The 23,281-nt window shown below is 41.6% G+C and overlaps 1 protein-coding gene across 24 annotated transcripts in view; it reads right to left on the bottom strand.

The window, feature by feature from the left end:
* Window positions 1-23,281, bottom strand: part of LOC147348186 (uncharacterized) — a 732,824-nt gene that overhangs the window by 608,403 nt on the left and 101,140 nt on the right. For all 24 annotated transcript variants that reach the window (XR_015151115.1, XR_015151118.1, XR_015151113.1 and 21 more), the window contains exon 2: window positions 19,429-19,528. Coding sequence is in view for 1 of the 24 variants with exons in the window: in XM_086366616.1 (XP_086222742.1) it covers window positions 19,429-19,528 (100 nt within the window). In the remaining 23 variants the exon portion in view is untranslated. The remainder of the gene's footprint in view (window positions 1-19,428; window positions 19,529-23,281) is intronic.

Here is a 23,281-nt window from a genome sequence, read left to right as displayed (position 1 = left end):
TAGATCTGTGTGCAAGACCCTCCACATACCCAAATCCTCCCACTTCCAGAATCTCTATTTCTTCCTACTTTTCAGTGGCTTCTGATACTGCAGACCACATTCCTCTTGGGGATGGCCTTCCTCACTGGGAATATCCATCAAAGGTCATGGTATGACTGTTGCAGTTGCTGTAGGTTCTCATGCTCTAGAGAAACACAGTTCTTCTCCCTGAACTTAACCCCTCATGAAGCCGTTATTAGACAGCACATTGTTACAGCGACCAGATCCTACCCACACAGAGCGAGCCTTGCAGGTCCTCAGTCTTCACTCCAGCATCTGCCTAATGACATGATGATCTATTATCAGGACCCACTGAGGACTAAAGACAACCTTGCTTCCTTGAAAACATTCACCATAGTTTGGGTTCCCCAAAAAAGCAGCCATCGAGACAAGACTGGAAAAATGTAACTATTTTATTTGGGAAGTAATCTTGGGAAAGTTTGGAAGAGGAGAGGGAAGTAAAGCAGAAAAGGGAGAAAAGAAGCAAGAGAAGGTGTGTAATCAGGAAACTTACGATGGTGGCAACAGGGGCTAAATTCTGATAGGGATCTATTAAAGATAGAGCTCAGGGCAGGTGTCTCCAAGTCATCCCTTGAGAATAAGGAAGCACCCTTTGAGGCTCTATCCCTCACTTCTGATCAGTCACTGGTTGAGGGATGCTTCCTAAGGTGGTAATTATCTGGCCCTCTTAGCCTGCAAGGCATGCATGGAAATCAAGTGGAAGTGAGACCAGAGTGCACTGAAATGGTGAAGAGGCAAGGGGATGGGGCACCTCTAGCATCAGAAACAACTGTGTCTAATTACTGCATCAAATGAACTGCCCCCAACAGGAAGGAGAGGATGGATTTAGGGTGACGGGAGACTTCAGTTTAACCTAGGAACTAAAATATGCTTGTTAAATAAAGCTGCCATGTGGCCATGAGAAAACAGTCACCTTAACCAAAGGCAACTGCAAGTATTAGGATTTGGAAAAAAGAATATTTATTCTTCTGATAGAATTGCTCGGGATGTTTGAAATAAGAGCAGCTCTCTAATGTCAAGTTATTATTAATGTTACTAGACTGTCATTCAAGCTCTGTTTTCATTTCATTTGTCCTAGAAGAAAATGTCCCCTTTCTCTGCACTTAAGATGTATCATTTTGCCTCACTAGTACTACAGAGCACAGGAGTACTTCCTTATGACATATCAAGAAGTTTTTTATACTTTTATTTTCCTTTACATAAACACAGCTGACACTGGAGTTTTTAGTTTGGTCTATATTTGACAATGCAGTAAGTGACAGACAAAGATATTTTTACATTAAGCATCCATCTCCAATGCATTCATTTTTGTGGCCATTTATGTTCAGGCACTCATTTCATCAACTACTAGTTTTTTTAATATTTATTGTATCGTTTGTTAAAGGCAGAAGGAAGGTGTTAAATAATTAATAACCCAAAATCTCTGCCTTCAGAGAGTTTAAAATATTGATATAATCACACTGCAGAGAACCTCTGTCATTCTGGGTCTGCCCAGCATCCTTCCCTCCTTTTGGTGATGGTGCCCTGATCTCAACACACATAGCCCAACTCTTATTTCAATGTTGAGTCATCTGACCCAGGCTAGTCCATCAGCTCACTGATGACTCTAAGACACAGTGATTGGTCTAGAAGTGACCACATGATCAAGTTATCTTATCAGAGTGAACTCCAGGAAGAGGTGCTTCCTCGTTTTCCTGTTGAATTTGAGCCAAAAACAACTTGGGCTAGAGCTCCTGCAGCTATTTAGCGTCCACGAGAAGAGAAGCAATCAAAGAATGCAGCTAAAACAGAGGAAGTGGAGCTGAAAGCTTAATGAGTGGGGATGAAATTTTGATACCTCTGAACCAAACTTTCACCTCTCTCTGGACATGTTCGTGATATCACCTAACAAGGTCCCTTTTACGGTTAGGCCAGTTCACAGTAGATTTTCCAATAAATAGAGGTTTTACCAACCCAAAGTGAAATAAAATGACTTTCTCTGATGAGGAATTTTTCACATGCCCCTCAATGCCACAAGACAACAATGCAATGTGGCCACTGAGAGATTAAATGTTTCCTTCGGATGTCAAGACAGAAATATAGAGCATACAACCACAGAGGTATGATTCTTGATCTTGATGTTCACTGGTCAGAGCCCATCCAGCATGCTCACAAATTCAAGCTACATTACCAGATAAAAGGAAGACACTCAGAGGAGGAAGAGCAGAATGAGGTATTTTCTGAAAACCACATCATGAGAAAGATTGAAATACTTGAGATATCTATCAGAGAGGGGGAAAAAAGGCAGAAATCATAATTTCACAGCTATGACTATAAAATTTTATATTTGTATCATTACTTGACTTGTGTGAATGACTGGGACATTACAAGGACTACCAAATCCGTAAGGTCCTCCTGGTAAATGTGCTTCAAGTCAGCCTTTGGCTTTTGACTTTGGCTGAGGGGCTGAAAATCTGACAACACGCTTTGCTGGTCTGTCAAAGTTAGCCTAAAGGTCGAAAACATCGATGCTATTTGAAATTTAATTTATTACAGGCAGTACTGGGGTACGGTCTGTGGTCCACTCATACAGCACTACCTGGTCTCATCTGTCACCAAAGGTAAAGCAGAAGCAGTTCTCACGTTGGAAGAGCCAGACACAACTTAAAAGACACTCTAATGTAACGCAGGTGCCTGATCAATGCGTTCACCACCCTGCCTGCCCAAGCTCTTCAATCTTAGGCAAATAAACAGCATTCGGGAATTTACCTAACAAATACTGAGCACAGTACATTGTATAGGTAAACTGTAGTGGATGGGTATATAATTCAGCAGATACAATTTACGCCCTTAAAGAACTTATCAGTTGGTGTAGGTGATGTTGCGTACCTGTCAGAAGCACAATGGTAGATCAGAGAAGGTATCTAGAAAATAGTAAGGTCCCTAATGACAACATCAACTCCTCTTTTTGCCCCTCTTGACACATGTTACTAACGATCATGACAGTGTTTCCCACTGAACCTCAGAATCCTTCTCAATGCAGCTTTTATTAACCAACCAGATTTCACTTCTGAGATGAAATCTACTCGCCATACCTGAGTTGGAGTTTACAGGGAGAAGAGACGGATGCCTACCACAGAGATCTCTGGTACTGAAAGAATAGTGAGAACGTCTCTACATAGAGATTTGAGTAACATGCTCACCATATACGAGAAAAAAATATGAGCCATGACTAAGGTGAAAGAGAAGTACAGACTGGCTGAAGTCTCAGAGTGGAGATGAAGTTAGAAGGAAGATTGAGACCTCAGATGCTACACTAGCAACTGGAAGTTATCTGGAGGATAAAAAGAACCATCAAAAATACAAGTGATATATTTGATAAATATCACTGGCCAAACTCTAGGAAGAACAAGGACAGGAAGGGTCAAAAAAACAAAGTAAAATACAGAGACATGAGGGAAACAGCCAAAGCATACAGAGGAGAGAGTAAGATGGTCTGACAACAACAGCATTAAAAAAAATAGTATTAGAAGAATTTTCCAAGAGAAGAAATAGGAATAATGGTGTATAATAAGCCTGACAGTGGGAGGATGCAGAAGGAAGAAAAGGAGACTGTGACTCCAGATTTTGAGTTTGAGTGAATTAAGAGGGTACGGCATCATCAGCTATGATACAGAAGGCTGACCCCCTTTAAAGTATGCTGAGCGCTAGAGTACAGCAGGACATCCTGCTGAGATTTCCTGGTAGAAGTTGAGAATACAAGTACGGACCTTGAAAGGAAACAGGGGGTGGAGATAAGAAGGTGAGAGCGGGTGGTGTGCATGAGGTAGGATGGCCGAAGGACTATCGAAAGAAAGCCTAGTTTTAGGAGGCAGCCTGAAGGAAGAGTCATGTAAAGAAACCAAAATGCAACACGTTGTTTTTTAAGATAATAACTCCTATCCAGCACTACAGATCATTTTTAATCAAACAGGATTTTTTTTTTCTTTTCTACAAAGCAAGCCCCTTTAGCAGCCTTGCTCTGGCAATTGGTGTGATCATCTGGAGGCCACCATCAGAACCACTCACTCCCTGGACCTGTGGCCCTTCAGATGGAGAGAGCTGTGCACAAAGCCGTGAAGAGAAGCTTTTAGCTACAGACTCAGCTCTGAGGAAATAGGCCTCCCAGGGTTGCATGAAGAGAAGGATCCACCAGTTCAGCCCAAAGACATTACAGAGCCCGTCAGAGTTAGGCTTTGATTCCACCCTAGAGATTACTATAGGGATTACTACAGAAGTGAATAAAACTCAGGCCTTTCAAACCCAGCACTTGATAACACTTGAAAATGTTAGCAAAAATATGACAGAGGAAACGATTTGTCTATCCAAGGGGAAGGATAATTGGAAAAAGCTAACCAGGTGTATGACACTCCTTTGACTTTCAAGGGACCTGTACTAGGCCTGTTACTACGAAATCTGGATAGGTGGATGGGTGAGTAGGTGGGTGGAAGGGTGGATGGAAGCATATATTTGTTAATGACAGCGATGTGGAATGACTGTTAACATATTGAAGGAAGCTATCTTTTCCCTCTCTCTGCCAGCTAAAGAAGACACTGGTTTAATTGAAGTAAGTCAGAAAGAGAAAGACACGTACCATATGATATCACTTATATGTGGAATCTAAACTATGACACAAACGAACCTAAGTAAAGTACGACAAAGATGAACAGAAACAGACTCACAGACATAGAGGACAGGCCCGTGGTTGCTAAGTGGGAGGGGCTGTGGGACAGATGGAACGGGAGGCTGGGACTGGCAGATGTAAGCTATTACATATAGGATGGATGAACAACAAAGTCCTACTGCATAGCCCAGAGAGAAGGACACACCACCCACTCCAGCATTCTTGCCCGGGAAATCCCATGGACAGAGGAGCCTGGCAGGCTGCAGTTCACGGGGTCACAAAAAGAGCTGGACACAACTTGGCAACTAAAAGGGAATTATATTCAATATCCCGTGATAAGCCATAATGGAAAAGAACATGCATATAAATGCATCTATATGCATAAGTGAATCACTTCGCGAACAGCATAACTTTACACAACATTGTAAATCACCTACATTTCAACTTAAAAAATAAGATACTGGCTTAGTTCTTTCTCTTTCTACAACCCGCATAAAGGATACAGACCTCCTTTTCAATTTTTGGAAAAAGGGACAAAAACAAAACAACAAAATCATTTGTCTGCTGATGCCCATGAAGAAAAGATCACGAGCTAATGATACACCACACCACTCCTCTCCCCGCCCCTGGCTGTATGGCGTGGTATGTGGTGGGGACAGAACACTGAAAATGAGGACAAGAGCCCTTCCTGGGCAAAGGAGTCAATAGTTCCAAAATGCTGCTGCCTTAGGGGCCAGGAAACAGGGGCCTGGATGCCTACCACAGACAGATCAGAACTCCAGCTTGGACTGAGCTTTCCTGAATGTGATATGTGGCAGAGGCAACTAGTCTTCACCACAATTTCATGGGCTCTCTGGCATTCCCAGACATCTTTTGAACTTAGGATTTGGACCGTGGGACTAGTCCTTGTCAAAGAACTGTAAATGGAGAGGCACAGACCCCTTCTGGACCAAAACACTTAAGAGCTGGTGTGACTTTTCCAACTCTCTCCTCTCTCTCTGGAGGCCTGTAAATCATTTGTTGTAGATATCAGAGTGAAGAAGATGGAAGAGGCTGCCAGGGTGAGAGATCCACCTTTGATGTGTTACACCCACGAGAGGTAGGGGTTTATTTGTTACTGTAGAATACCTAGCATTGTTCTGACTAATATCTAACACCACTCTGACCATGAACTACAGGGGTCACAGCTCATTACAGTTATGATACTGAAACTAAATAAATGCCCTTCCTAAGCCCTCACATTCACTGTCACAGTGCCTCACTTCCCAATTTATTGCCTCTATAATACACACTCACACACTGTTTTGCTGTTAGAGGCACATATCGAAAAGATAGACACTTTTAATACAAATACAAGACAGAAAATACAAAGAAAAAAATTAGCATCCATATCTATCCAAATCAACCGTTGTTCGTTTTTTCTTACCCACACTGTATCAGTTGAAAATATACTTTAAACATGCTTTTCATTGCAACAAAACACAAAAGTAATAACAGGAGACACAATTGATATTACTTGTATGTATGAATAGGAAACTGGCATAAAAGTTTAGTATCCTGTCTTCAAGATAGTCCATTTAATTCAAGGAACACTTACAGAGGTGGCTTGGACGATGAATCGTTTTTATTTATTTCAGTAACTTCAGGGGTAAATTTTAACTACTCTCTCATCTTTTCTATTAAAAAAGGATATGGAAAAAAACGACAAAGCTTAATTTTTTTCAACTCTCTAGCATAAGTATTTGGGACAATAAGAAGCACAAAGAAAAAAGGAGGAAAGGTAAAAAATGAAAAAGCTTTTGGCTATTATATTGTTACAATTTATCAATAGTGCCCCATAAAATTTTTATGGGACATCTCAAGATGTAATTTTAAAAAGTCATAAGTTTAAAATAAAACTGTACCTCTAGTTCCCTTCTAATCAGTCTATTTGTGAAGCTCTAGCAAATATTATATCCTAAATTCTGAAAGAAAATACAAGGTAGGCTCATAGGGAAAAGACCAAAAAAAGAAAAAAATTTTTTTCTTTCGAGATACTAGTTTATTTTATATAAATAATATTACATTTATATTTATTATTTTTATTTTAAACAGTACCATTACTTACTAAATCATTCTCAAGATCTGTAGAAAGATGGTAAAGTCTCTCTCATTCTAATATCAAGTACTATAAAAGTCAGAAATATTTTTCAATTTCTTCCACTGACCCATCTGTCCAAACTTTCATTCCATCCATCCATCCCATCATCTATCCACCCACCACCCATCCATCCCACCATCCATCTATTCATCTCCCATCCATCCTCCCATCCATCCACAATTTATTCATCCCTCCATTCATCCCCCCATCCGTGCATCCATTCATTGCACTCACCAGATGTTCAATTGGTCTATGAAACACAAAGCACTAACCTCAAAGAACTTGGTAAACTATCATATAAGAAACTCCAGAGCAGGGCTGGTGAAATATGACATAGGAGAGTACCAAAAAGTAGTGAGAGTTCGAAAAGAAGAGCAACTTCACAGTAGAGATGGAAACATCTTCATGAAGGAGAAAGTCAAAGGTGGAAATAAAGCAAAGCAGCATGTCGTTCAGGGCCTTACAGATGAAGCTAAATTGGAAAGCAGTACCATTAACAAATAATTATCCATCTCAAGGAGTTTACTGGCTGCCAATGAAACATACACCAGTCTACAAACCACTCCTGGAACATTCTACCATTTACTAAAAAATTTTTAAAAAGTAGAATGCAGAACAAGGTGGCAGGTTTTTTTAACTTTGTTAAGCAGGAAGTTCCACAAAGCCTTTCCGAGTGGGGCCTACAATCAAAATGTCATCAGATTGCCTCCTCCTGCTTTTCCAATCTCTCAGGGAAATTGCTGTTCCAAAAAAAAAGCCATAGCAGAACATTTTGACTTTATTTCTATGCCGCTGTCCAAAAAGGTGGCATTTGGTTAATGTCAGCATTCAGGTGTCATTCACGTCAGACACTGTGATTTTTTTTTCTTCCCAACTTAGGGTCTTACTTTTCTAATGACAACTAAGGTTATCCCCACCCCTTCCCCCTGCCAAAGAAAAACAAAAGACTCAAAATACCTTTGGTTATATAAAAAGTAATTGAGCAATATCTCTGGGGCCTGCTCATGTGGGTTGATGTTTTGGAAAATACTGCGGTACTGGTGAAGCAGCCCGACTTCTGTCTTCTGTTTCCCACTTCTCTAAACTCCATGGAGACTCTGCGCTGGGAATTCTTTGCACAGGAGAGGTAGCCTCCTCTGCTGTTTCCCCATCAGCTTCTCCACTATTTAATCAAGGGAGCTAATCAACTGTGGAGTTCATAATGGTTGTCAGTCACATTTCCTGTGTTATGATTGATGAATCTAACTGTGGACTTAATGCCTTTGTTCAAAATTAGATGACAATAGAATAGAGATTAATACTTCTTTTTTTTAAAGCTGCATTATGGCAGCTAATGAAAGCAGTTCCCTCATCACAATGATACAACATTGGTGGCACTGGAGAAAATAGATTTTAGACTATTTTCATTTTAATAACTACACATATTTAAATATACATTATGTGAACTTTCTGCTTATTATGATTGATACTGTTTTTTCATAAAGGTTAGTGATTTTTTTTTCTTTTGTAAAAATCTAAATAAAAATGAGTCTGTGTATGACTGTATGTGTGCGTGTGTGCAGAATAAATAAATCTCAATCCAACTCCTCTCCTGCCAAAAACCAAAACCATTTACTGAGTCACCTTTTTGCTATCTCTCTCTTTTATACCTCTCCAGCCCATTCTCTCCCTTAAAATACAATGCAGATTATCCACAGACAACTGCCTGGTGCAACGGTCCCCATGCCTGCCTTAAGACACAATATGAAAACAAGTAAAGCTTCTCTCCGAGAGCTGGTCTAATCTAGCCGCTGAATCCTGAACCCACCAGGCTTCATTTGCAGTGTCTTCTATATTCCCTCTTAGTTTCCCTCTTTTTAAATTAGTTAACACTGTTTCTTAGTCATAATCTCAAAAGAATGTCTTAATAGATTGCAACCACTGAAGATTTTCTCCACAAAGAAATGTACTTGAAATGTTGAGCAGGTGGAGGGGATGGGGGCGGGGGGCTGCTGCGGGTGGGAGGGTTCTGTGGAGGAGTCTGTGGCAGTTATTACAGGAAAAACTAAGAAGACTAAAAATGTTTATTTCAATTCAATGGGGAAAGAGTTGTTTTTTTTTTTAATTATTAAGTTCTTAAGACAACAAAATCACATTATCACACTATAAAACTGAGCAAAATGCAGAAGGATCTTCTGCATAATAATAAGTAAATTTATCTTGATTTTTTAAAACCTTCCCTGAGCCCCTAGAAACAGTTATCTCCTGGGATTATAGAAATATCAACAATTATCCTTTTCTATAAATCCCCTTTCCATTTGCTTTACTTAAATTTTTTAGACTTCACTAAAAACTATTGAAAAAGGGGGTCTCTGTTCTTTAGAGAATAAGTGTGAAATGGCTTAATCTTCTCTAAGAATCGCCACCAACTGTCCTGCTCAGCTGGTAAAGAATCAGCGTGCAATGCAGGAGACTCAGGTTCGATTTCTGGGTCAGGAAGTTTTCCTGGAGAAAGGATAGGCTCTTCACCCCAGTATTCTTGGGTTTTCCTGGTGACTCAGACAGTAAAGAATCTGCCTGCAATATGGGACACCTAGGTTCAATCCTTGAGTCAGAAAGATTCCCTGGAAAAGGAAACGGCAACCCGCTCCAGTATTCTTGCCTGGAGAATCCCCACGGACACAGGAGCCTGGTGGGCTACAGTCCACCAGGTTGCAGAGAGTCAGACGCAACTGAGTGACTAAGCACAGCACAGTCCTCTGCAGAACTTGTTGCTGCGGGGGTAGACATCTCCCTCCTGACGTCGTCTGATTGTGTAACTGTGGTCACCTGTGGTTATTAGAACAGTCTCAAGTTGGGCCTTTGTTTCAAAGCATCACTTTCATATTCATTCCAAAGTAGCCTCTTTCCCTTCCCTCCCCTGCACAGGCTACAGTGGTGACCCATGATCCCAGAGACCACGTTGGGGTGGCAGGGGGCGGGGGGTGGCGGGGGGAAGACAGTGCCTGCAGTCTCTTTCCCAGCCCTGCTTTCCTTGTGAACAGTGGTGAGGTGGAGAGGAAGAATCAGACATCATTTGTGCCTGTCCATAACCACTGATCGACTTCTTAATCTACAGATTTCAGGACCGTGAGTGGAGGTTCTAAGAGTCCTTCTGTCCGGGGTGTCTCTCTGCTTCCTGAACAACAAGCAAAGCTTCAACTCCTCAGCAGAACATTTAAGACTCTTCACAACCAGATTCAAAACTCCTGTTTCAACCTCATTTCCTGTCACTTGGCTCAGAAACCCTACGTTCCAGCTCTATGAAACCTTGGTCAGTTTGCCCAGGCTTATCCACTGGCTTCTCCTTTCCTCAGATTGCCCTTTCCCCTCTTTTCAACCTCTCTAAATTCTTATTTATCTACAAGTCTTGAGAGGCTTTCAGACAGGTGGGGGCCTGGGCATATGCCTGATTCACCAAGTTCCCTGGAACGCTGAAACAGAGGACTCCATATAACCACAAGATTCAAAACCAAAAGAACACTGAAAATCTCTAAACTTTCTTTTATAAGTCATCTAGACATATAGCTGGTATTTTCCCTCAGCTTTCAGTTCTTTTTATAATGCAGTTACAATTCTTGTATAACTAAAAGTCAATTTAAAAATAACAATAAGCCATATAAAAAAGCCATCAAGAAAACATTTAAAATTTCTTTCGCAAGTCCCATCATGACTCTCATGCAAATGATGCTGTTTTCTTAAAACAAATAAATTATAAAAATGATCCAGCAAAATAAAAACCTTGATTGTTTCACTGAATGTTAATTCCTTGAGGAAACACACACACACACACACACACACACACACTGTGGAATTTCATTAAGACGGCTTTTATACATTGTCACACATATAGTTCTATAAGAGAATAACACAAAGTGATGCTTCACATCAAAAACAACAAAATGCAATAATCCGATAATGTTAAAACACAATATTCTCTCTGCCAAAGAATAAAAGCTGTAGAAACGATTTTAACTTTGTATCTATAAATCAATTTTTTTTTCAGGAGGGAAAAGACTTATAATTAGTTATCTGGAATAGAATTTTCTTCTGTGTTATTTATCTCCTCTCCTCTCTCCAAATACACTGTGTGTATAGGAATAATCTAAAAGTTTGGGGAAAATATTGGCTTTAAGTGAAGTACAATACTTCTTTTCTGAAATGACCTTTGTTTGAGGTTTCATTATGCTATGTTCAGGAGAAGAGACACAAACTGAAAATTCATTTGGGTTTTCCCTTCCTTAGATGTTTTAACAAAATTTACATAATGGACTCCAGGGTGGCAGCCAAGCCGGAGTTGGGGGAGAGTCAGTGTATGGGGTGGGTAACAGACTGCCTTCACCCCACCAAACTATAATGAGATATCCCCTCACATCAGCCAGAATGGCTATCATGAAAAAATCCATAAACAACACATGCTGGAGAGGATGTGTAGAGAAGGGAACCCTCCTACACTGTTGGTGGGAATGTAAATCGGTGCAGCCACTATGGAGAACAGTATGGAGGTTCCTTAAAAAACTAAACTAGAACTACCACATAACTCTGCAAACCTACTCCTGGGCATATATTCAGAGAAAAACACAATCTGAAAGGATACCAACACTCATTGCAGTATTGTTTATAACAGCCAAGACATGGAAGCAACCTAAATATCCACCGACAAGATGAATGGATAAAGAAGTGGTACGCATACAAAATGGAATATTATTAACTCGTTAAAAAGTGTGAAATAATTCCACGCAGCAACATGGATGGACCTAGACATTGTCTTACTGAATGAAGTAATTCAGACCAAAAAAAAAAAAAAAATATATATATATATATATATGACATCCCTTTTATGTGGAATCTAAAAAGAAATGTTACAAATGAACTTATAAAACAGAAAAGGGCTCACAGACTTAGAGAATGAATTTATGGTTGCCAGGGGGAAGAATGCGGGAAGGGATAGTTAGGAAGTTTGGGGTTTACACACTGCTATATTTAAAATGGATAATCAACAAGGACCTACTGTATAACACATGGAACTCTGCTCAATGTTATATGGCAGCCTGGATGGGAAGGGAGTTTGGGGGCAGAATGTGCTATGCTTAGTCACTCAGTCCTGTCCAACTCTGTTACCCCAATGACTGTAGCCCTCCAGGCTCCTCTGTTCACGGGGATTCTCCACGCAAGAATACTGGAGTGGGTTGCCATGCCCTCCTCCAAGGGATCTTCCCATCCCAGGGATCAAACCCAGGTCTCCCACATTCCAGGAGGATTCTTTACCATCTTAGCGACCAGTGAACCCATTGGAGGAGAATGGATACATGTATATGTAGGGGTGAACCACTTCACTGTTTACCTGAAACTATCACAACATTGTTAGTCAGCTATGCTCTAATGCAAAATGAAAGCAAAAAAAAAAAAAAATAGACAAAATAAATCTAGCCCACTCCTTGCTTTGGTTTTTAAATAATGCTTTATTGGAACACACCAAATGCTGTTTGTTTAAGTATTGTCTATATGCAGAGTACATCATGAGAAACACTGGGCTGGAAGAAGCCCAAGCTGGAATCAAGTGTGCTGGGAGAAATATCAATAACCTCAGATATGCAGATGACACCACCCTTATGGCAGAAAGTAAAGAGGAACTAAAAAGCCTCTTGATGAAAGTGAAGGAGGAGAGTGAAAAAGTTGGCTTAAAGCTCAACATTCAAAAAACGAAGATCATGGCATCTGGTCCCATCACTTCATGGGAAATAGATGGGAAAACAGTGGAAACAGTGGCTGACTTTATTTTTCTGGGCTCCAAAATCACTGCAGATGGTGATTGCAGCCATGAAATGAAAAGATGCTTACTCCTTGGAATGAAAGTTATGACCAACCTAGATAGCATATTTAAAAGCAGAGACATTACTTTGTCAACAAATGTCCATCTAGTCAAGGCTATGGTTTTTCCAGTAGTCATGTATGGATGTGAGAGTTGGACTATAAAGAAAGCTGAGCGCCGAAGAATGGAGGTGTTGGACAAGACTCTTGAGAGTCCCTTGGACTGCAAGGAGATCCAACCAGTCCATCCTAAAGGAGATCAGTCCTGGGTGTCCATTGGAAGAACTGATATTGAAGCTGAAACTCCAATACTTTGGCCACCTGATGCGAAGAGTTGACTCACTGGAGAAGACCCTGATGCTGGGAAGGACTGGGGGCAGGAGGAGAAGGAGACAACAGAGGATGAGATGGCTGGATGGCATCACCAACTCGATAGACATGGGTTTGGGTAGACTCCAGGAGTTGGTGATGGACAGAAAGGCCTGGCGTGCTGCGATTCATGGGGTCACAAAGAGTCGGACATGACTGAGTGACTGAACTGAACTGATGGCTATTTTTGTGCTGTTTAAGGACAGAGTTGAGTGGCTATGACAAGGTCTAATATATCTCTTTTTAACCCCTGCATAAATTAATTTCCACAATCCCTCCTCTAAATATTTTCATCTTGGTTCTTGGCATAGAGCATCCCATCAAGGCTTACCTCCAATCACTTATTCTATACATGAAGAAAATGGGGTGCCAAATGACCAGTTGGAACACTTCTCCAATAAGAAGCCAGTCTAAAAACATTACAAGGATCCATGGACAAAGAGAATGGAACATGGTATACTGAGTTTCAAAGAATATGAGACAATCATTATTCTGACCAGGCAATTGATAAAGCAACGGTGTCACTTACTTTCTAGTTTGGCATTGTCCCAACACAGAGACCTTCACAAAAGGAGATAGGAATCTCAGGTGATTCATTTCCCAAACTATGTTCTGAATGAGGAATGGGAGAGATCACAATCAGAAAAGCAGTTGCATGGGTCATTTGGTCAATAAAAAGAAAAAAAAAAAAATCAGTATGATCATTTGAAATCAAAACTGTGAAGACACAAAGAATCTACAAAACTAAAATAAAATATTAATGATTCCAGCAGTCCAGGAGATCGGATCTCTTACTAAAGTGAAAAGTTGGTACATTTCTACTTGAGCTTCTCTACTGTGTGTGGGATTTTCTAATCCATCATTCAAATGTGAAAAACACTGGCTTTGGCCACTAGTTAATTATTGGATTGTCATAACCCATTTCACGCTTACTCATTCTTTTTTTTAAATAAGCTGATTTTGTTAGTGATTTTATTTTGTAATTACTGTCTCCTGACAAGTAATTACTGTCTCCTGACAAGTAGTGCCTCTACCATACCTGTCATTTTACAACAGAATCTACTGAGAGAAGGGAAAAAATTCCCCGTGTAGAGAGACTTCAAATATGTTACCATGTAGTCACACATGCAGTTTTAAAACATTGGAGGAGGAATGCTGAATGGCCATTCAGATGACGTATAAGGTTATCGAGGATACCCTAAGGATAGACGCAACTTCTTTTTTATATATAACTTCCTCTAAGTGTGTGTGCAGAATTAACAACCCTTCTTAGGTGCATTTCAATGAATCCTGGGATTGGTTTTGTATTCAGGCTGATGAGTAGCTATTTCTGAGCTCCTGTAATTATCAGGATGACTAATTTAATGACTACCATGACCAATGTGCACAGCCCTCACAGGGTGTGTGGTGTTGACTTGCTGAAAATGTTACAATTCAATGTTACAAATAACATTAAAATCAGAATTTTTAAATCACTTCTGCTTTGGCTTTATTTCACAAACCAAAAATGATATTATTTTTAACTCCTTTGAGTCCACACAGCCCTTGTGTCACCAAGCCACAGCTGCGAGAATCTACTATGTCACCAAGTATTGGCTGATGATGATGTCAGCTATTTACCTCTCCGTATGGCCACCCTCAGAGAAGGCAATGGCACCCCACTCCAGTACCTCTTGCTTGGAAAATCCCATGGACGGAGGAGCCTGTTAGGCTGCAATCCATGGGGTCGCTAAGAGTTGGACACGACTGAGCGACTTTACTTTCACTTTTCACTTTCATGCATTGGAGAAGGAAATGGCAGCCCACTCCAGTGTTCTTGCCTGGAGAATCCCAGGGATGGGGGAGCCTGGTGGGCTGCTGTCTATGGGGTCGCACAGAGTCGGAAATGACTGAAGTGACTTAGCATAGCATGGCCACCCTACTAGACTGTAAACACCTTGAGGGCTGGGAGAAAGTCTTATTTATCTAGGAGTTTCTTATCCCTAACAGAACATGGGGTACCTCCTAGGTCTGCTCAGTAAATGTCCATTAACTTACATATGGCTTTGCTGGTGTGAGAAAGCTAATGCAAGTGAAGGGCAATGTCACCAAACTGTGAGATCATATGGGGCACAAACCATATTTCTCATCCATGTGTCATCAGTGCCTACAAGGCCTCCCACAGAGTAGCTAGTAAATGAATGTTTGTAGAGAAAAGGAAGACTTTTCAGTGGAAGGTGAAAAGCCCATCCAGTGATATGAGAATACAGAGATTTTGATCAAGTATGTTGTAGATCTACATCAGGAGTCAATAATATTTTTCACCAAGGGCCAGTAGTAAATACTGTGTTGGCCCGAAAGTTCATTCGGGTTTTTGGTAAGATGTTTCAGAAAAACCTGAATGACCTTTTGGTCAACCCATTATATAAGGCTCACAGGTTTCCTGTCTCTATTGCAACTACTCCATTCTGCTGTTACAGGACGAAAGCAGCCACAGACAATACGTAAGTGAAAGACTATGAATGTGTTCCAATAAAACTTTATTAACAAAATTAAGTGGTGGGACAGAATTTCTTGCCAGCCATAATGTGCTGATTCCCGCTATAAATGAGAAAGGCAAAACAATAAAGCTTTTAGAATACAGCAGTATCTACTTGACATATAGAAAGAGTGTTTAAAATACAAAGAAAAGAAAGCAGTTACTCTTCCAAAAAAAGTGTAGTAAGTGGGCTTATTAGAATTAGGAATAATAGAATATGACATAGTCATGAAATTAACAGCTCATAGGTACCAACACAACATGAATAAATCTCACAACATGATGTTGGACAGAAAAAGAAGTATACAAATGGACATACAAAAACATCATTTAGAGAGTGACAAGGTAACCTACAGGGTGGGAAAGAAGTTTGCCACTTATATAATTAACAAAGGCCATATACCCGTGAAACTATTCTGGAACCAATTCCAATCTGTGTTTTTCCCCACACAAACAAGCAACTCTACAACACCAGTGCAGTGATCCACAATTTAACTAGTTTTGACACTGCCTGCCCAGGGACCACACCGGATTCCACAGGATAAGGGCTTAGTCCTGCAAAATTTGAGCCCCTCCTCGCTTCAGATGCCACTCGTAAGCCCAGGTTATTACCTGTGTTTCTGGATGATTGGCTATAAACCAGAGGTTCCTATGACCCCCTCTCTGGGTTCAATCAATTTTCTAGAGCAACTCCCTAACTCAGAGAAATATTTCACTTACTAGATCACTGGTTTGTTACAAAAAGATATAATTCAGGAAAAGTCAGATGGAAGAAATGCAGAGGGCAAGGTAGGGGAGACAACAGGGAATTTCCACACCCTCTCTAGGCATGCAACTCTCTCCAGGCCTCCACATATTCACACCCAGAAACTCTCCAAACCTGGTCCTTTGGGGGATTAACGGAGGCTCCATGACACACCCATGATTGATTAAATGACTGGCCATCAGCAAGTGATTCAATCTCCAGCTCCTCTGCTCTCCCCAGAGATCAGGAGCTAGGACCATATAATCACATAGGTGGGTCCCCTGGAAGCTAGCCCCATTCTGAAGTGTGGTCCAAAACTCACATTATTAACATAAAAAATGGCATCATTGTTGCTCTCATCACTTAGTAAATTCTAAGAGTTTTAGAAGCTCTCTGCCAGAAACAAGGACAAAGACCAAATATAACTCTTATTAACAATCACAATATCACAGCCTATAATAAATAAAGAACCTCTTCATATCAATAAGTGAAACACTAGCGAAAAAGAAAAATGGAAAAGGACAATAACAAGCATTTCACCAAAAAAAGTATGCCCAAATGGCCGAGAAACCTATGAAAATATGATCAACTTCATTAGTTATCCGAGAAATACAAGTAAAAATCACAATAACGCACCACTTCATGCTCACCTGTATTTTTGTGCTCAGTTGCTTCAGTCGTGTCTGATTCTTTGTGACCCCATGGACCACAGACCGCCAGGTTCCTCTGTCCATGGGATTCTCCAGGCAAGAATACTGGACTGGGTTGCATTCCTGTCTTCAGGAGATCTTCCCAACCCAGCAATCATATTCGCATCTCTTATGTCTCCTGCATTGGCAGGCAGGTTCTTTACCACTAGCCCCACTTGGGAAGCTCACATGCTTACTGGAATGGCAAGAATTGGAAATGCTAGAAGTGATCCAGAAGGCAATAGCACCCCACTCCAGTGCTCTTGCCTGGAAAATCCATGGATGGAGGAGCCTGGTGGGCTGCAGTCCAGGGGGTCGCTAAGAGTCAGACATGACTGGGCGACTTCACTTTCACTTTTTACTTTCATGCATTGGAGAAGGATATGGCAACCCACTCTGGTGTTCTTGCCTGGAGAATCCTGGGGACAGGGAAGCCTGGTGGGCTGCCGTCTATGGGGTCACACAGAGTCGGACACGACTGAAGTGACTTAGCAGCAGCAGAAGTGATCCAAGACGATGATGTAAGAGGATCCTGAACTCAATTTCTCCCATGAACACCCTGAAGTTATAGCTACTGACTGAACAATTTCCTCTGGAAAAAACACAAAAACTAGCAGAGCAGCCCTTCATACCAGGAAAACAAAGGAAGACCCACATCGAGCAGGTAGGAAAGCCTAGGACGTGACGTCACCATAAACTCTATCCCAGGCTGTGTGACCCACAGTCAGTGGAGAACTCAACAAACCCGGAGCTTCTGCCCAGGAGTGCATGGTCTGCACTTACACCAGGCACCGCCGCCCTGAAGACTTTACCTGAGAGACAGGCCACCAAAGCATATGGCTTTGAAAAGCAACAGGGATCACATCCAGGAGACACTGTGAACTACAGACTGGCACTTTCCAAGACCATTACCAATGACCACACAACAAGGGCATTTGCCATCTGCCTCTGCAGAGATTTAACCCTGTACTGTTGCAACAGCAGCACCCTGAGGGAGCTCAGGGTGGAATGAGGCACCCTGTACTCCAGGGAATCTGGTGGGACAGGTCTTTAGTTAGATGTTTTTAGGAACAGATTGAATACTCTCAATCCTTGCATCTCCTCATACCTAGAAAAGCACTAAATCCCCTCATGGTGACATCATAGCCTCGTGACTAGCAGAAAACCTTCTGTAAAATGAGTGCTGAATGATTTAACTCTCCCTTCACCAACACCTTGTATATTGACCAATATATATCGACATATATTGACCTTCCCCCACCACCTCTCTGGAGCAGTCTCTCAGAGCTATCTGGGATGCTGCCTCCCAGGCTGCAGTCCTCATTTTGCCTCAAATAAAACTTAAGTCCTTCAAGACTGGGAGAAGTAGCTGTTTCATCTAATGCTTAAATCCAACACAGAGAGTCAAGGAAAATGAAGAAACAGAGGACTATGCTCTAAATGAAGGAAAAAAAAATAAAACCCAAGGCCAAAAAAAACCCTCAAAAACAACTCTAATGAAAAAGTCTGATAACCTTAATATCAAGTTATGGTGAAGTTTCTTGTGTGGCTTGGGGAGCATGAAATGGTACAATCACTTTAGATAGGTTGTTAATGTCTACTCTGGAGAAGCCATGGCACCCCACTCCAGTACTCTTGCCTGGAAAATCCTATGGATGGAGGAGCCTGGTGGGCTGCAGTCCATGGGGTCGCACAGAGTCAGACACGACTGAGCAACTTCACTTTCACTTTTCACTTTCATGCATTGGAGAAGGAAATGGCAACCCTCTCCAGTGTTCTTGCCTGGAGAATCCCAGGGATGGGGGAGCCTGGTGTGCTGCCATCTATGGGGTCGCACAGAGTCGGACACGACTGAAGTGACTTAGCAGCAGCAGTACTGTCTACTCACCCCCTCTAAGGTGATACCTAAGAGACATGCATGCCCGGGTACAACAAAGTACACATTTAAGAGTGTGCAGAGCAGTATTATTTGCTGGAAACGACTGGAAACAATCCATGTGTCCATTAACAGTGGAATGGATAAATGTTCATACAATGGAATATTCTGCACTAATGACATAACCGTATCTTCCCAGGTGGTTCAGTGGTAAAGAATCTGCCTGCTAATGCAGAAGACTCAGAAGACAGGGGTTCGATCCCTGGGTCACGGAGATCCTGGAGGAGGAAATGGCAGCCTACTCCAGTTTTCTTGCCCAGAAAATTCCATGTACAGCGGAGCCTGGTGGGCTGCAGTCCATCAGGTTGTAAAGAGAGAGACACTGAGCATGTATGTACCCACCCAGTGACATAAACAAGTCACAACTACACACACAGCAAGGACAGAGTTCATAAACTTAATGTTGGGAAGAAAAAAAAAGCCACATGCAAAAGAACATATACAATATTAGCCCATTTATATAAAGTTCAAAAACAGATAAAACATAACCAGTGACTTACCAGAAAAGTTGGCCTTGTAGACATGTTCATGGTGTAGAAAGGGGTTGTCACTGAGTTGGGCATCCTGTGGGCTCTGAGTTCTGACCACTGGTTTCTTGACCTGTAATTATATAGGGGTTTACTTAATAATAATTTATTAAATTGTATGTTTACATGTGTGCACTTTTTATGTTGGTAATAGTCCACATTTTTTAAAAAAGGCTTTAAGTCACTTGAGGCCTGCCATCTGTAAAATGAGACATTTTAAAAACAGCATCTCTAGCAGGACTTTCTTTTCAGTGATACCACTGCATTGTAATGGATATGTCACCATCATTATGGCAAGAGTCATTTTATATGGTTTCACTTTTTATGTCTCTCACTAGCTCATTAAAAGCATTGCAGTACTGTTCGGTTCCCTTGACATGCTGGTTGCCAGGGAATTTCCTCTGAAAATGCAGTAAGTCACACGGAGAGGATATCTGGATGTTCCCATGGAAAGCCCCACTGACCCCAGCATAGGAGTCAACCCATCCAGGCACCACAGAGCTGAATGAAGAAAACTCCAGAAGGTCCCCAAAGCCAGCCAGTGTGGTCTTCCCAGCTCAGGCCCCAGACATCCTGGCTCTGAGACAAGACACACACTATAATTCCACAGAAGTCCCTAACCTGGAAAAACTATGAACACAACAACACAAGCTACTGATTTATGCCACTAAGTTTCTGGTGTTCATTCGGCCAGAAATGCCATCATTAAAAAGTCTACACATAACACGCGCTGGAGAGAGTGTAGAGAAAAGGGAACCCTCCTACACTGTTGATGGGAATGCATGCTGGTGCAGCCACTGTGGAAAACAGTAAGGAGGTTCCTCAGAAAACTAAAAAGAGAGTTGCCATATGACCCAGCAACCCCACTCCTCAGCATGCAGCAAGACAAATCTAATCCACAAAGACACCTGCATCCCTATGTTCATAGCAGCACTATTCACAACAGCCAAGACATAGAAGCAACCGAACTGTTCACTGACAGATACATGGATAAAGAAGATGTGGTACATGTATAGAATGGAATCCTACTCAGCCATAAAAAAAGAATGAAATAATGCCATGTGCAGTAACACGGATACAAATAGAGATTATCACACTAAGTGAGGTAAGTCAGAAAGAAAAACGCCATATGATATCACTCACATGAGGAATCTAAAACATGATACAAATTAACCCGTCTATGAAACAGAAACAGAATCACAGAAGTAGGGAACAGGCTTGTGATTGCCAAGGGGGAGGGGCTGGGGAAGAGATGGACTAGGAGGTTGGGGATTAGCAGACATAGCTTTTATATAGAGACTGGATAAATAACAAGCTGCTACTGTATATTTAGCACAGGGAATTATATTTAATATTCTATGATAGACCATAATGGAAAATAAAATTTTAAATGAGATGATATATATAAAGTAACTGAAGCACTTTGTTGTACAGCAGAAATTAACACTTATAAATCAACTGTTTTGCGTACATGCTCAGTCACTCAGTCATGTCTGACTCTTTGAGACCCCATAGGCTGTAGCCCACCAGGTACCTCTGTTCATGGGATTTCCTAGCCAAGAATACTGGAGTGGGTTGCCATTTCCTCCTCTAGGCAATCTTCCTGACCCAGGGATTCAACCTACATCTTCTGTATTGGCAGGCAGATTCTTTACCACTGAGCCACTTGGGAAGCCCTTTATTTGCGTCAATACAAAAAATATACTGAGGGCTTCACTGGTGGCTCAGTGGTAAAGAATCTGCCTGCCAATGCAGGAGACCTGGGTTTGATCCCTGGTCCAGGAGGATCCCACATCCCATGGAGCAATGAAGCCCACGCACCACCACTACTGAGCCCTGGCTCTAGAGCCCGGGAACTGCAACCAATGAAGGCCACACACCCTAGAGCCTGTGCGGCGCAACCACATAAGCCAGCACAATGAGAAGCTCAAATACCACACTGAAGAGTAGCCCCCACTCGCCACAACTAAAAAGCCAGCGCACAGCAACAAAGACCCAGCACAGCCAACAAGAAATAATAAAAAATGAACAAATAACTTCTTTAAATAGACACTGGGACAGATGATGGGATAGTATGTGCTTGGGGCTACCTTTGGGGTATTTCTATTAGGATAAAAATGAGGAAGTAATGAAAACGGTGAGAAACAGTGACGCCCTCAGACATGCTTCTCGGAGAAGTGAATAGGCATATAAACGTGACATTCTTACATGTATCTGTGCCGCACTCATAGTTTTCAAAGTGCTCCTACAACATACCTTGAGTGAAAGTCTTTGGTAAATTGTAAGGCATGATGAAGGACAGCAGTATGGTGATATACAGGGGACAATACAAAGTTAAGGAGCCTCTAACTGCTGTGGCCATGGAATCAGAATGAAAGAAGAGAGGAAATAAAAGGAGGATGAGAGCATGCCATGGGAATACGACTTTCCTCCTCTGCAACCTCAGAGTCAAGATCATGGTCAGATACCCATATGATGTCAAATTTCCAGAATACTATCTAGGTGTTCTCTTTCAAGCCAGCCACTGAAACTTTTGCAGTCTCATAGGACAAAGTTGCTCCCTACTCTGCTCTCTCCATGGAAGAGCTCAGCAAAACTTCAACATGGCAATGAGGAAGAAAACAATGAAAACGTCTGCACGTATTTTTAGTGGCCAAGGTGACTTTCTCCTTGATGACCTAAAGCAGCGGTCCCCAATCTTTTTGGCACCCAGGACCGGTTTCATGGAGGACAGTTCTTCCACAGACTGGGGGCTGGGTGGGAGGGAGTGGCTTTGGGATGATTCAAGCACACTACACTTATTGTGCACTTTACTTCTAATCTTGTGCTGCCACTGATCTGACAGAGGTACCAGTCCATGGCCTGGACATTGGGGACCCCTGAGCTAAAGGACACAAGTGTAAAAGACACAGATCTTAGCCCTCTGAAGAACCTAATCTCCCATAAAACGGGGTTAGGACTTCATCTGATGGTATACATTCAAGGACTTCCTGTTTTTCTTAACTATGGGAGTTTAAAATGTGCTGGGAAATTCAGTCTGACTTCTTTTTTATTTCCACTGCAGGACATACAATGGAACAGAACATGAGGTCTAGAAAAAAAGGAGAACAAAAACTCACTTTCTATTTCAGAGAAGAAATAGAAAGTAGAAAGATCATGTTCTGAAGCAGTTTCCATTGCTCTCCAAGGAGCAAAATACAATGAAAGATCCAAAAGGAGGGTGAGAGGCCATTTCCTTGCACAGCTTTCAAACTGATGCATTTTACACTAGAAGACTTTTATTTTATCCTGCTCTCTGAGGGTGAAGAAAGTCACTTCAGAACTTGCCCGGCCATCTTCTGCTTTTTATGGAGTCTGTAATGGAGTCAGGGGTTGGTCTGTCTTCAAAGGACAAAAGATTCTTTGTTGATTCTAAGTCTTTGTGGAATTCTATGTGTTCACACCATGGCAAGCTCTGTGTCTGACATCGTGCCCCAAATATAGTCGGTGATCAAGAGGTGGTTGGTTATTCATTCAAACACTGACTGTGCTAGGCCTTCAGCTCAAGTTATGAAAGAGACTGTCTCTGCCCTCATGAAGCTCCCTATAAGGACCATGGTGGTAGCGCTTGGCCACTGAATGTGACTGCACTAGAGGTACCAGTGACTAGCTATATAGAAAGTGGTCACTGGGAAGTAGCTGCCCACCATGTTTCTGGGCCCCTTTGCATCTCAACAGGGTCATACTCATCACTTCCTAACCAAAAAAAAAAAGAAGTGATGACACTACTTGCAGACTAGAAAAGCTTACTTCCTGCATATCCTCTATCTTTTCCCCTTTCTATTGG

Source organism: Bos grunniens, chromosome 22, assembly GCF_055505025.1.
Source record: "Bos grunniens cultivar Pamir isolate PY7600 chromosome 22, Bosgru_T2T1.0, whole genome shotgun sequence".
Classification (NCBI taxonomy): Eukaryota; Metazoa; Chordata; class Mammalia; order Artiodactyla; family Bovidae; genus Bos; species Bos grunniens.
Note: the sequence above shows the minus strand (reverse complement) of the source record. Positions and strands in the feature narration are given on the sequence as shown.